Source organism: Eumetopias jubatus, unplaced genomic scaffold, assembly GCF_037043125.1.
Source record: "Eumetopias jubatus isolate StellerSeaLion01/CBP00866 unplaced genomic scaffold, mEumJub1_p1.0 scaffold_8, whole genome shotgun sequence".
Lineage (NCBI taxonomy): Eukaryota > Metazoa > Chordata > Mammalia > Carnivora > Otariidae > Eumetopias > Eumetopias jubatus.
Genome location: NW_028274814.1, coordinates 23,391,574 through 23,404,859, shown reverse-complemented (window position 1 = coordinate 23,404,859; position 13,286 = coordinate 23,391,574). Strand labels below are relative to the sequence as shown.

The window sequence follows — 13,286 nt, the reverse complement described above, 5'->3', positions numbered from 1 at the left end:
ACACTAAAACATGCACCCTGACTTCAGAGGCAGGTCTAGGAAGAGGGTGTGTATGCATTTCCTCATCTTTGCCATAACATACTTGACGGCAATGTTCATATTAAAGGTTAATACAACTTGGCTCTGGAATTGGATGAGTAAAGTTAAAATTCTGTTCTGCCCCTTTGGTGTGAGAAAGTTGCCTCATCTCTCATGCAGTCCCTCATCTGGAAATGGAAGATGGAAGTGCTTATGTCATAAGTACACATGTCTCATAAATGAGACAAAACCTGTTAAGTTGCATTGCCCAGTGCCTGGCACACAGTAAATACTCAACACATGGTGGCTATTATTATTAAGTTTACAGGACACACACAACTTAGTTTCTTCTTTATAGAAAAGTCAGCATCCTGCTTGTGCTATTCACATATGGCTGGACTCTGAACTCTGAGGAGCTAGGACAGGGCCTGTCTTCTTCACTACTAGATGATCAGCATTTGGCATAAACGTTGGCACTCCATAAATCTCTGTAGAATTGGGCTAAAGTGGCTTTTGTTTCTCTAAGCCAGAGCCCTGGGCTGTTAGATGCCCATGCCTGCCACTTGCTCGGGTTGAGGCCACCCCTTCATCTCACTGGGGCCCACTTTCTCAGCCTCCTAAGTGAGGGGTTGGCCAGTGCCAGAGGATGACTACTGGACCCCACAGAATAAAATTCTGTGATTCTGTGCAAATCCCCCTACGAGGCAAAGTCCTTCCTCAGGCATATATTTCAGCTGTGGGTTTGAGGATTCAAACTGGGAATGGGGTACAATATATGGGTTGTGTCATCTCATGAGCATCAACTGGTTGGAGGGAAAACAGACCAGGGAGACTGATGCATGGAGGAAACCATCAGGGCGCAGGGCAAACGTGAGCGTTGAGAATAATTGTTGACCAATGGTTGTGCTCATTCTGCTCCACTTCGGAGGACTTACAACAGAGGCTATTGGGCATGAGCAGGTTTCACTGCAAAAATAACTTAAAAATTTTAACACATGAGAAACTTTAGTTAAATTATTTCTCCCAGAGTAAATATCCATTTCAGGGTGTTCAACCCTACTTTGTAAGTCAACTTGAGTGAGTGCCGTTTTGCGCGCAAACACGCACAAGCAATTTTCGTGTAAATATTTCCCATTTATGAAAGAATAGTCAGTTGACAAATATTGATTATTGTTGAATGCTAATGAAAGATACAAAGGAAATGCAATATATGACATTGTCTCTCTCCTGTAGGAACTCACGATCCAGGTGGGAAGACACATGTAATAACCATGAAGTAATCCTTTTTAAGTGTTTTGAGGGGACCCAAGAAAGAGATGGGATTGAGGTAGAATGTTAAGAATGGGAAGTGTTCAGAGAGAGGTTGAGTGTGGTGGGGGTGTGGCAGTCCCTGAAACATTGAGGCGTTGATGGGCTCATTCATCCAGCTGATTCTTGCTGAGCATGTCCTGGGCTGGGTGTTGGGGATGGTGAAGATGAATGCGGTACTGTCACCTCCCTCAGGGAGCTCAGAATCTAACAGAAGATGGTGGGACCCAGATATCAACCCACATGTGCACCATGATGGCTGCGCCTATGAGGCTGGGGAGCTCAGAGGAAGGGTGGGGGTCAGGAAAGGCATCAGGGGATAAAAGCCAGGCACATGGGGCCCTAGGAGCAAAGAGGAGCCACAGCTCCTCCCGGTGGACACGGGAGGAAGAGCATTCCAGGCACAGGGAACAGTGTATGAAAAGGAATACTCTCAAATCAGAATGCAATACTGTGGCTTCTTGTGACCACCTTCCCATTACCTTTCCTGTCTACTTTTCTATTTCCTGTTTATTTTTTTAATTTCCTGTTTCTTTTGAAGCTTAGTGTTGAGTGTCTGTCCCCTACCCCCACCCCCCCAAATAGAATATAAAAGCCACGAGAGTAGGACTCATGGTCTCCTTCCACGCTAGATCCCCAGGCCTGGGGCACAGCCGATGCCCAGTTAGCATCTGGGGATCCTCCCATAGGACTACCTGATGGGTGGTTTTTCTTCCTCTGTCCTCAGCGGGGACCTGAGGGGACCACTCAGGGAAGGTACATGTGACTTAGGGAGGGGTAGGAACAGCTGCCGCAGGCCTGTGCTCACATCCAGGGCAGAAGGCATGAAAGCCAGGCAGCTAATAGTTGATAGAAACCTAACAGGGAAAAATCAAGTGCATTCCCCAGGAAGAGGGATCATTCGCATTCACGCTGAGCGCTTGCTGGTCTGCACAAAAAACCAAACCAGCTGTTGTTACACAGCCATCCAGTCAATGCCATGGGTCCGGTAGTCTGAATTCTGGTACCCCAGACACATACACACGTGCTGTTGTCCTGTACCTGTTAGCCATATGTATGTCTTCTTTGGAGAAATCCAAAAAGGAAGAGAAAGCATTGGTGGGAAAGTGGGAAAAAGAAAACCCTCACACACAGTTGGGGGGAATACAAAATGGCACAGCCACTGTGGAGAACGGAATGGAGGTGCCTCAGAAAATTAGAAATAGGGGCGCCTAGGTGGCTCAGTTGGTTAAGCGACTGGCTCTTGATTTTGGCTCAAGTCATGATCTCAAGGTCGTGGGATTGAGCCCCACATTGAGCGCTCGGTAGGGAGATTCTTTTTCTCTCCCTCTACCCCCCCACCCTCCCTCTCTCTCTATCAAATAAATAAATAAATCTTTAAAAAAATTAGAATTAGGGTGCCTGGGTGGCTCAGTTGGTTAAGCGACTGCCTTCGGCTCAGGTCATGATCCTGGAGTCCCAGGATCGAGTCCCACATCGGGCTCCCTGCTCGGCGGGGAGTCTGCTTCTCCCTCTGACCCTCTTCCCTCTTGTGCTTTCTATCTCTCTCATTCTCTCTCTCTCTGAAATAAATAAATAAAATTTTAAAAAAAAATAAAAAAATAAAAAAATTAGAATTAGAACTTACTATATGATCCAGGAATCCCAGTTCTGGGTATCTGTCCAAAAGAATTCAAATTAGGATCCCGAAGAGGTATTAGCACGCCCATGTTTGTTGCAGCATTATTCACAAGAGTGAAGACATGGTGACAATGTAAATGTCCCTCAGTAGATGGATGCATAAAGAAAACATGGTCTATGCATACAGTGGAATATTGGTAACCTTTAGGACATTACACTAAGTGAAGTAAGTCAGTCACAGGAAGACCAATACTGCATGATTCTACTCATATGAGGTATCTAAAATAGTCAAATTCAAAGAATCAGAGACTGGAATGGTGGTTGGCAGGGGCTGGAGGGAGGGGGAAATGGGGAAGCAACAGGCATAATATTTCAGTTATGAAAAATGAATAAGCTCTAGAGATCTGGAAGACATTGTGCTTGGAGTCCACAGTACTGTACTAGACACTTAAAATTTGTTAAAATGGTAGATCTCATATTAAGTCTTTTTTTTTACCATAATAACACTTTTTAAAATACTTTATTTATTTATTTGAGAGAGCAAGCGAGCATGAGCTGGGGGGAAGGGCAGAGGGAGAGGGACAAGCAGACTCCCTGCTGAGTGCAGAGCCAGAAGTGGGCTCAATCCCAGAAAACCGAGATCATGACTTGAGCCAAAGTCAGATGCTTAACCAACTAAGCCACCCAGCTGCCCCCCCATAATAACACTTTTTTAAAAAAGTCACTGCCTAATGTTCAACATGGCTAGTACTTTCTCTACCATGACTTTTTTCAATAAAAACTGTATATATTTAAGGTTATAACATGATGATTTAATATACATAGTGAAATGATTACTACAGTCAAACTAATTAACATATATTCTGACATTGTTACTATATGGTGATGAAAGCACCTGAAGTCTACTGTCTTAACCAATGTGCAGTATTCGGTACGGTATTATTAACTATAGTTCTCACACCGTACCTTAGATCTCTAGACTTATTTGCCCTACATATATGTGACTTTAATCTTTGACCACTCTCTCCCCGTTTCCCTCCGCACCTCCCCACCCCTGGTAACCACTGCTCTATGCTTCTGTGTATTTGACTTTTTTTTCTTTCTGTGCCTGGCTTATTTCACTTAGCATCATACCCCCTGGTTTCATCCATGTTGTTGCAAATGGCAGGATCACCTTCCTTTTATGGCTGACTAATATTCCATTTTCTGTACATACCATAATTTCTTTTTTTTTAAGATTCATTTATTTATTTGAGAGAGAGTGGGGGAAGGGCAGAGGGAGAAGGACAGAAGAATCCCCAGGCAGACTCCCCACTGAGTGTGGAGCCCAACGCAGGGCTCGATCCCAGGACCCTGAGATCATGACCTGAGCCGAAATCAAGAGTTAACTTGATTAACTGACCTTAACTGACTGAGCCACCCAGGGGCCCCATTTGCCATAATTTCTTTATCCATTATTTGTCAACGAACACTTGGGTTGTTTCCATGTCTTGACTATTGTGAATAACGTTGCAGTGAACATGGGAATGCATATCTCTCTTCAAGGTACTGATTTCATTTCCCTTGGGACTATATCCAGAAGAGCTATTACTGGGTAATATGGTTGTCCCATTTTTAATTTTTTGAGGCACCTCCATACTGTTTTGCCCCAGTGAGTTGAGCTGAATTATGGAAATAAAGTTACATAAAAGGGCAAAGAGGTAACGATTGATTGTTACTTGGGAATCCTGTTAGCAGGCATCCGTTTTCAGAGGGACAGAGACACAGGGCCAAGGGCAAACAAGCAAGAAGAACATATGTAGCATAATTACCCCTGTAAACTCTAAACTCGCGAGGCCCCTCAGCAGGAGCTCTTAAGCTATTACAGCATTTCAGTTTCCAAGAAAAATTGTGCACTGCCGAATCAGCCGTGGTTGGCCATTGCCGATTTTCATACTCATTTATGTGAAAAGTCTTCTCCTTCATGGAAACTCTTCTCCTTTATGAGAAGTGTCCATGCCCAACAGGGACATTTTAGGTCATCCAAACCACATTGCATTCTCTCTACAAAGATAGGCCGGGTTGCTCCCAACACCAGGCCTTACACATTGAGTTCTTCTGGAATGTCTGTCAGTGATAACAGAGCATATTGCCTCCTGATAGGGTTATTGTACAGGAGGGTAGGCGAGATCTCTGAGGGCTCCCTGAGCTGGGGCAGTGATGGACTCTTCTAAACTGTAGATCCTTATCTCTGTCTCAGAGCCCAGCCAGGGGGCTCAATAGCCAACGATGAAGCCTCTTCAAGAGCATGTTTGTTCATCCAAGCATTTACTCGGCATCTGCTATGGGCGGACCTCGGGGCTGGCCACTGAGAACTCAAAGATGAGAGGAAGACCTGAGATGTGGTCCTGCCTTAGGGAGCTCGAGGACAGCTCAGGGCAACTTGCAGTGTAGTAAGTGTCAGCAGGGAGTGCTACCCACTGCCCTAGGGGAACAGAGGAGAGCACCTACCCCACCTGGCAGAAAGGAGCTGGGTCTTGCTAGTAACAACCCCAGCTGGTCTTCAAGGGTGTGCCAGAGGCAAGTGACAGGGGAAGGACAGCCCAGGTCAAGTACACACATTTACCTTGGTCCAGAAATAAAAAGTGCCCAGTGGGGAGCGAACTCTGAGCATCTTAGCATTCAAGACCCCGAGTGTGGGAAATGGGGTTGGAAAGGTAGGGTCCAATCACCAGGTTCTGCTTACAGATGAAGGGGCAGGTGGGCAAACTAAATGACCTGCAGAGAGTATTCAAAGTCAAGGCTGAAACATAAGGTTCAATTATGTTTGATAAGCCTCCTTCCCTTGAGTGAATCAGCAAAATAGTTAAGAACACAAACCTGGAATCAGATGGGTAGGCCTCGAGTCCTGACTTTGCTCCATATTAGTTTCTTTGCCTTCAAAGTGAGAATTGTACAAGGGACTGTGACCCCGAGCTTCGTAGCAGCTGAGCCGTAAACATCCCTAGGCCCAAGGTGGTGAAGGGAGGCTGGGAGCAGTTACCAGAATCTGAGGAGGAGTGCCTGGTAGGGTCTGCTCCCTGAGAGGAGCAGTGGTCCTCAGTCAAGGGGTGCGTGCTGGATGAGAGGGGCCAGGTCAGCACATACGCTGGCCCTGAACTCCCCCTTCCTTCACCATCTCCACCAGGGGCCCCGTTAGCCAACCTCTACCAGATGTCACGGAGTTCACTCCTCATTCTGGTATCCCTATAGGTCAGCCTCCCAGGGCACAGAGCGAGTGGAAAGTGGCTCTAAAGGACGAACAGAAGGTTTTGGGGACACTCACCTCCTGCAGGGAGTGAAGTTTGAGTGAGATAATACCACAAAGCTCTTAGTGGCATTTTTGACCCAAAACAAGTGCTCAGTCAAGGCTAAACTATAATCTAGCAGTACATCTACGGGAGTGGGCCACAAGTAGATAAGATGGCAAAGTGGGAAAGACTGAAGGTATAAGGGTTCTCCTTGGATGACCATCCCGAGGCTGGGATGGAGGCAGTCCTTGAGCCCCGGGGACGTGTGTTGCCTACAACTGGGCGTGACCCTCAGTCATTGGGTTGGCAAGTTATGTTATTCTGAACCACTGACTTTTAGGTCTAGAACAGTTGGGAACGGCTTTATCGTCTTTGAGTACACCTGGTGAGATAATTTGTACATTATTTAAATGGTTTGATATGTAAAATAAGAACATAGAGTTTCCACGTGCAAATAGGTCCAGACCACAAGATTCCACGTTCTGTATATGGAGATAAATAGCTCAAAGTTGGCTGTTGTTTTTTGTTTTGTTTTTTCCTATTTGGACCCTCTGCACAAGCCTACTAATGGAATAGCCTGGCCAGGGAGCTCTGTGAAATTTCTAGATCTGGGGAGGATTCCGCAACTTCTATTTGTCCTTCGCTTCTTTTCCAATCCTTATTTTAAAATCCTCTTTCCTAAGGTTAACTTAATCTCCAGGCTAGATCCACAGCCTTTTCTCCCGTGCTCCATATAGCCACATAAACAGTATCCTCTCTCCTCCAAGACAGCTTAAAAACCAGAAGAAATTGGGATATACATTAAGAAAATTGGCACAAGAAGAATACATCTTTCTTGGACTTTTCTTAAAGATTTTTTTCCCTTGAGAAGAAAGCCAAACTGTAAAGTACAACACACTCAGTTGTTAACAAACAAAAACCTCACATATCTAAAATTTAGTTATTTTCCAAGACGAACTAACATTTTGCTCTGTCTGCTTTTCCTAATATGCACATTTCATTGAGCCCAAATCCTCATTATGGGAAACATTTACATATCCATCTCCCGGCTCCACGGTTTCCTGGGCAGTAAAATACGCCCTCAGTGGTTTCAGAAGCACTGGCTCATATTCATTTTGCCAAAAGCAGCAAATCTTTCAAAAATGAAATTTTCCAGGCACTTAGCCCCTAAATCAACCTTATGGGGATAGATGATTTTGAATCTTATCGGCCCACGCAATGTCTCACAGCCTTTAAAAATGTCATCAGCCTTCCCCCTGGGCAGCGTGACAGGTGACACTCTGTGTCACAGCAGGAGTAGCTGAAGAATGAGTATACCAAGTCTGCATTTTGAACCTTTCTTCAGTTTCTTATTTGCCGACAGCCTCATCCCTTACAGGCCTGTGGATTCCCGTTCATATGTTCTCATTCCACAGGTCTCTAGGCTGGAGCTGTGTTTTGAGCCAAGTTTAGCGATCTGGGGAAGTTCAGAGCTGCCACGGTGGGGGCCACCCTCTGGGCTGCCGTGGGCCCAGAACCAGGTTCTACACGATGCAGCTTTGTGCCCAGCCTTCTAGAAAATCCAACCTTGCCTCTGCTCTGCCCGTCCCTTAGAGCTACAGCCTAACTACCACCCCTTCCCGGATGCCCTGCCTCACGTGGGCTCAAGCATGTACTAGATCCCTCCCTAGGTTCCATAGCCATGCAAACAGGTTGCAAGAGGGGGTCATAGAGGCACAGCGTCTTCAAGCCAGAAAGAATGTTAGGAATTTCCTAGTGTGGCCTCCTCGTTCAAAGGAGGAAGTCTTGATCCAGAACATGCGCCAGTGGCCTACGAAGGCAACAGGTCACATCACAGCAGAAAGCAGAAGTGAAGTGAGAACACAGAGTCTCATGGAATGAATTGTGCTGGGGGCGTTTAATGAAAATTTCTCCTCCTGTTTTGTTGGTCAGATGACTGTCCATACCTCTAGAACTACATGTTACTTGCACCAACATCCCAATACAGTCTTCTAAAAATCGATCTTGAAGGGGTTCAGTGGAAAAGGGGTGATAGTATTACGATTTGTGTCGATTTCTGCTTTTATTTTTATTGTATATTAATGGCCCAAACTGTAACCTTCCAAATACCCAATTTGGGCATGGTCGGTTGGTAATGTATATTTTAGGGCAACTTGTAGCAAGTTTGGTTACCCACCCATCGACTGTTGGGGACAATATTACAGACAATAAGATCAATAGCTTTTACACACAGAAGGTGTAGGGGTTGATTTGGGAGTATATGGGGCTCTGGTTAATAACATGGAAAGAAAGGTGGACTTACCTATGTGTTTACTTTAGATCATCACCTTTTTGCGATTTATCAAATCACAGCTTTAGTTCTCTGGCACCTCTGCCCCTAGAAGAGGTTTGCTCAGGTTGTATTTGCAACACACACAGTGCAGTTTTCTCCACTTGAGTGAAGACGGTTCTTCCCTCCAGGCAGAATGTCCAGTGACCACAGCGGATATACAGCCGTTACAGATCCTTACACTGTCTTGTCTTCCAGGCTCTGTGGCTACCCTCCTTTTTATGATGAAAATGATTCCAAGCTCTTTGAACAGATCCTCAAGGCAGAATATGAGTTCGACTCCCCCTACTGGGATGACATCTCTGACTCTGGTAGGTCTCTTGGCTCCCCAGGGGTGGGACCCTTACACCCAGACCACTTGACCCTGACAGACCCCGGGGGTTTCAGAGTGGTCCTGAGGCTCCCAAGGAAGCTCCATGAGCCTACAATACTTGGACTTGACTCGCAAAGCAGAAGACAGGCTTGGGACATCTGACCGGAGCCACACTGAAGGACGGGACCAACTCCTCCATCATTCTAAGCCATGCCCTGATCTGAGCACTCCAGGACTGAAACAATATTAGCTAACATTTATTGAGTGCTTACTGTGTGCCGAGCACCATAAGGTCTGCACACATGCTAACTCACTCAGTCCTCAGGACAACCTATCAGATGGGTGTTACTAGTATCCCCACTTGACAGGTAAGCAAACTGAGGCCCCAGAAGGTGATATGCCTTGATGGAAGCCACACAGCTAGTAAGTGGCCAAGCTGGGATTTCAACCCAGACCCTCACTCCAGAGCCCACATCTCAGCTACTGTGCCACACTGTCCCAGAGACATTTACTGTTTCCTCCTCAGGGATAAAGATCAAAACCAAGGCTTAGGTAGACTGACAAGTCTCTTGAGCCTCAAGGTCAGTATGGTAATAATAGTCCTCCCTACCACAGAGGGTGGTACAAGGATCAAATAAAATAATAAATGGGGCAGAGCCCTGCTCGTCCTGGTGAGCTGTTCAAATATTGCCTTTTAATATGTGTTACTTCCTCCTCACTGGAGGCACCTGCTTTGTTCCTCAGCCTTCCAGAACCTGGGACCTGAATGCAGTTCTCCAAGGCTTGCAGGGAAAAGCCGCATGGGGAATATTTTATTTCTGAGCTCAGGAGGGCACAGCCTTGCCCCCGGAAACCCAGTCTTGTGGGCAGAGAGCTGCCAGGCCCTGACATGCCACGGGTCTCTGGCCTGGCATACAGGTGTCATCCTCTGGTTCTGTGACCCAGTGCCTCGTGTTCTCAGGGTCCCACTTGGGTTCTACCCCGACTGGGCCTCCTAGCGCTTCGCACTTCCCCACCGGGGCATATCTTATTGCATCTCGATGTCCTGCTCATTGCAGGCAGCTGAGTGGGCTGTGGGGGGCTTCCCGAGGGCTTTGTCTCCACAGAGCCTCAGGTCCTGGTGGCCTTAGCAGAGGCTGAGGGGATTTTGTTGAATCGCTGATGTCTAAATCACAGAGAGGACATCAACAAAGCAGCATCCTCAGGCAGCAGTGAGCCCAGCGAGAGGCACATGATGACAAAGGTGTTTGATCTCTGAACCAAAGATATCACTAGCTGCACCAGGGAAGGGCTGTGAGTTGGGCAGGCAGGGTCCCAGGCCTGGCGTGACTGCCTCCTCCTTCACTGTCCCCTCTCACAGTGCCAAGTCTTGGCTTCCCTTTCTCCCGAATGCCGGCTCCCGCCTGCCTTTTGTGTTCAACGTACCATAGGGTCAGGGGCGGGGCTGGGCTGTTTTTCATGCTTCACGCCATATTCCCAAAGACCCTGCGGCAGCAAGTTGTTACATCTCCAGCTGCACCCTGATTCTGCCCCTTGTGCTTTCTTTCTGAACAGCAAAAGACTTCATCCGGAATCTGATGGAGAAAGATCCAAATAAAAGATACACTTGTGAGCAAGCAGCTCGGCACCCATGGTAAGAAAAGTCACCCACGAGGAAGGACGCGCTGATGCCTTTCCAGGCTAAACCCCTTCTCAGCCGTTCCTAACTGGAGTGACTGCATCTCGTTCCGACCACTGGCTTTCATCCTGTCCTCAGGGCAACACTTGAGCTCTTCCGTTCCCTCGGGACACAGCCTCCTGAATGCACGGATGACAAGTACACTGTGCAAAAGATAGCTGTAGGCTTTTCATTCTACAGGAAGTATTTTAGGATCATTTTTATTGAAGGTAGTTCTCCAGGGAGGCATTAAGACTGGAGTTTTATTCCTTGAGCTTGCCATTCAATAAGTAAGTGAATTGATGTTATATATTCTTTTGCTTTTAAAATGCTTTTTGGGGCACCTGGGGGGCTCAGGCAGTTAGGCAGCTGACTCTTAGTCTTGGCTCAGGTCTTGATCTCAGGGTCGTGAGTTCAAGCCCTGTGTTGGGTTCTAGGTGGGTGTGGAGCCTACTTTAAAAAAAAAAAAAAGAAAGAAAAAGGAAATGCCTTTCAAGTTAATGTGTCTTCAACCCCAGAGGCATTCATCGATGGCTTGTGATATTCTATACTAGGCTTTCAGCAGTGCCCATGATGCCACCTTGTTTTTGCGCCACTTACTAGGTTTGAACCCAGCTTCACTATCAATTAGCTATTACTCTGGGCTTGTACTTAACTTCTCTGAGCCTCAATTTTCTTATCTTTATTTTTTTTTAATTTCTTTAAAAGATTTATTTATTTATTTTAGAGAGAGAGAGAGTGTGGACGGGAGGGGCAGAGAAAGAGTCTTTAGCAGACTCCACACTGAGCAGCACGGTGCCCGATGTGGGGCTCCATCTCACGACCCTGAGATCATAACCTGAGCTGAAACCAAGAGTCAGACGCTTAACCGACTGAGGCACCCAGGCGCCCCCAATTTTCTTATCTTTAAAATGAGAACAAGGATATCTTGTTTACAGAGTTGATGTAAGAAATCATTGAGATCATGCCTGCAAAGGGCTTAGCTCAATGTCTGGGACATAGTAAATTCTTCATTAGACTGTTCTCATTAAACCACCAGGAGCATCCATTTGGAAACGAAGAGCAGGAATGGTAGAATATGCAGTATGATGGCAACAAACAGCCTTTGGCTTCAGGAGAAATTCCCCTAAAAAGCGCTCTAGGAAACTACCCCTTGCTTGTTTCACCACTGTCTGTAGCATTTCCTCCCGAGCATCACATGCTGGTTAGTCCTCCAAAGGGCACCTGCTCAGAGGAGCGTCGTGAGCTGGTTTCATCGGACAGACAGTCCCCAACTTCATGATTTTTTTGACTTTACGATGGTGCCAAAATGGTACCCATTCAGTGGCAACTGTACTTCCAGTTTTGAATTGCGATCTTTTCTTGGGCTAGCTGCATCAGGGACAATCTTCTCTCGTGATGCCGGGCGCTGGCAGCCATGGTTCCCGTCAGCCACACGATCCCGATGGTCTCCAACCGATACGCTGACACCCATTCTGTCCCCATACAGCCGTTCTGTTCTTCACCTTCAGTGCAGTATTCAGGAAATTCCATGAGCTACTCAACACTTGATCATACAAGGAGCCTTGTGTTAGATGATTTTGCCCAACTGTAGGCTACCGTGAGTGTTCTGAGCATGATTAGGGTAGATGAGGCTAAGCTATGTTTTGCAGGTTTGGTATATTAAATGCATTTTCAACATATGATAGTTTCCACTTACAGTGGGTTTATTGGGATGTAACTCCATCGTGAGTCAAGGAAGCTCTATATTTTAATCTATGACCACAGTTGTCACTCATTGAGCATCAATTATTTCAGGTACTGTTCTAATTGCGTTAAAATATCATCTCATGTTTTTCTTTATAATAACCCTGTAAGGTAGGTTTTGTCTCCATGTCAGAAATAAGAAAATCGATGTAGAAAGATAAAGTAACTTAGCCTGAGCCAAGACTGCGGGACCACTACCTGATGGTGAAGCCACCCTTGTTTCTGGTCAGAACTGATTCCAAAATAAGTGCTCTTCAACACCACCCTGTCAGGAGAAGTAAAAGGAAGATAGGAATGGCAGAAGGGGAGGGAAAGGTGCTTCTGAATAAGGAGGCAGATTTGGTCGTATCTATTTTTAAGAAGTTTAAAATAAATGATATTTTATTTTGTAACAAGTTACATTGGACAATAGGTCAAAGTGTGTGACAAAGTTAGTAAAGCTTTTCTTACTTCACCAACAATACCAACAATGGCCTTCAAAGCTGTAGGAGACTTTGTCTTCTTCCAGTTTTGTTGAGGTGTGGTTGACATACACTGTCTATAAATATATGGTGTAGAGCATCATGACTTCATATTTTGCAAAAATATGCAAAAAAATCTGCATATATTGCAAAATGATTCCCGCAGGAAGTGTAATTAACATCCACCCCGTTATGTAGGTACCAGAAACAATTGTTTCCTTGGGATGAGACCTTTTAGGATTTACTCTTCAGCAACTTTGAAATATATGCAAGAGCAGGGTTGACCATAGCCATCCTGTTACATCGCAGCACGTATTTATCTCGTATGAGGACTAAAAGTATGAGACTTTGGGGATGATCTGATGGAGGAGGAAAGTGATGTCTAAAGAAGGGAAGCAGTTTTCCTCCGACATGTTCACTCATCCAGCCTCGCTCTGTGGAAGACAGGAAGGAGGCCAGCTGAAACCTAGTCCCTGCTTCACCAGACAGTTTTTTGAAAAACCAAAGAAGGGGGAGGTCATTTCACTGAGGGGCCTGGCAGAGGACTTCCCAGAGGGGCCGAGCC

General features: G+C 46.0%; 1 protein-coding gene across 3 annotated transcripts in view; it reads left to right on the top strand.

The window, feature by feature from the left end:
- CAMK1D (calcium/calmodulin dependent protein kinase ID) overlaps positions 1–13,286 on the top strand; it is a 428,166-nt gene that overhangs the window by 401,052 nt on the left and 13,828 nt on the right. For all 3 annotated transcript variants that reach the window (XM_028114662.2, XM_028114661.2, XM_028114663.2), the window contains 2 exons: positions 8,743–8,855; positions 10,412–10,490. In XM_028114662.2, coding sequence (XP_027970463.1) covers positions 8,743–8,855; positions 10,412–10,490 — 192 coding nt within the window. The remainder of the gene's footprint in view (positions 1–8,742; positions 8,856–10,411; positions 10,491–13,286) is intronic.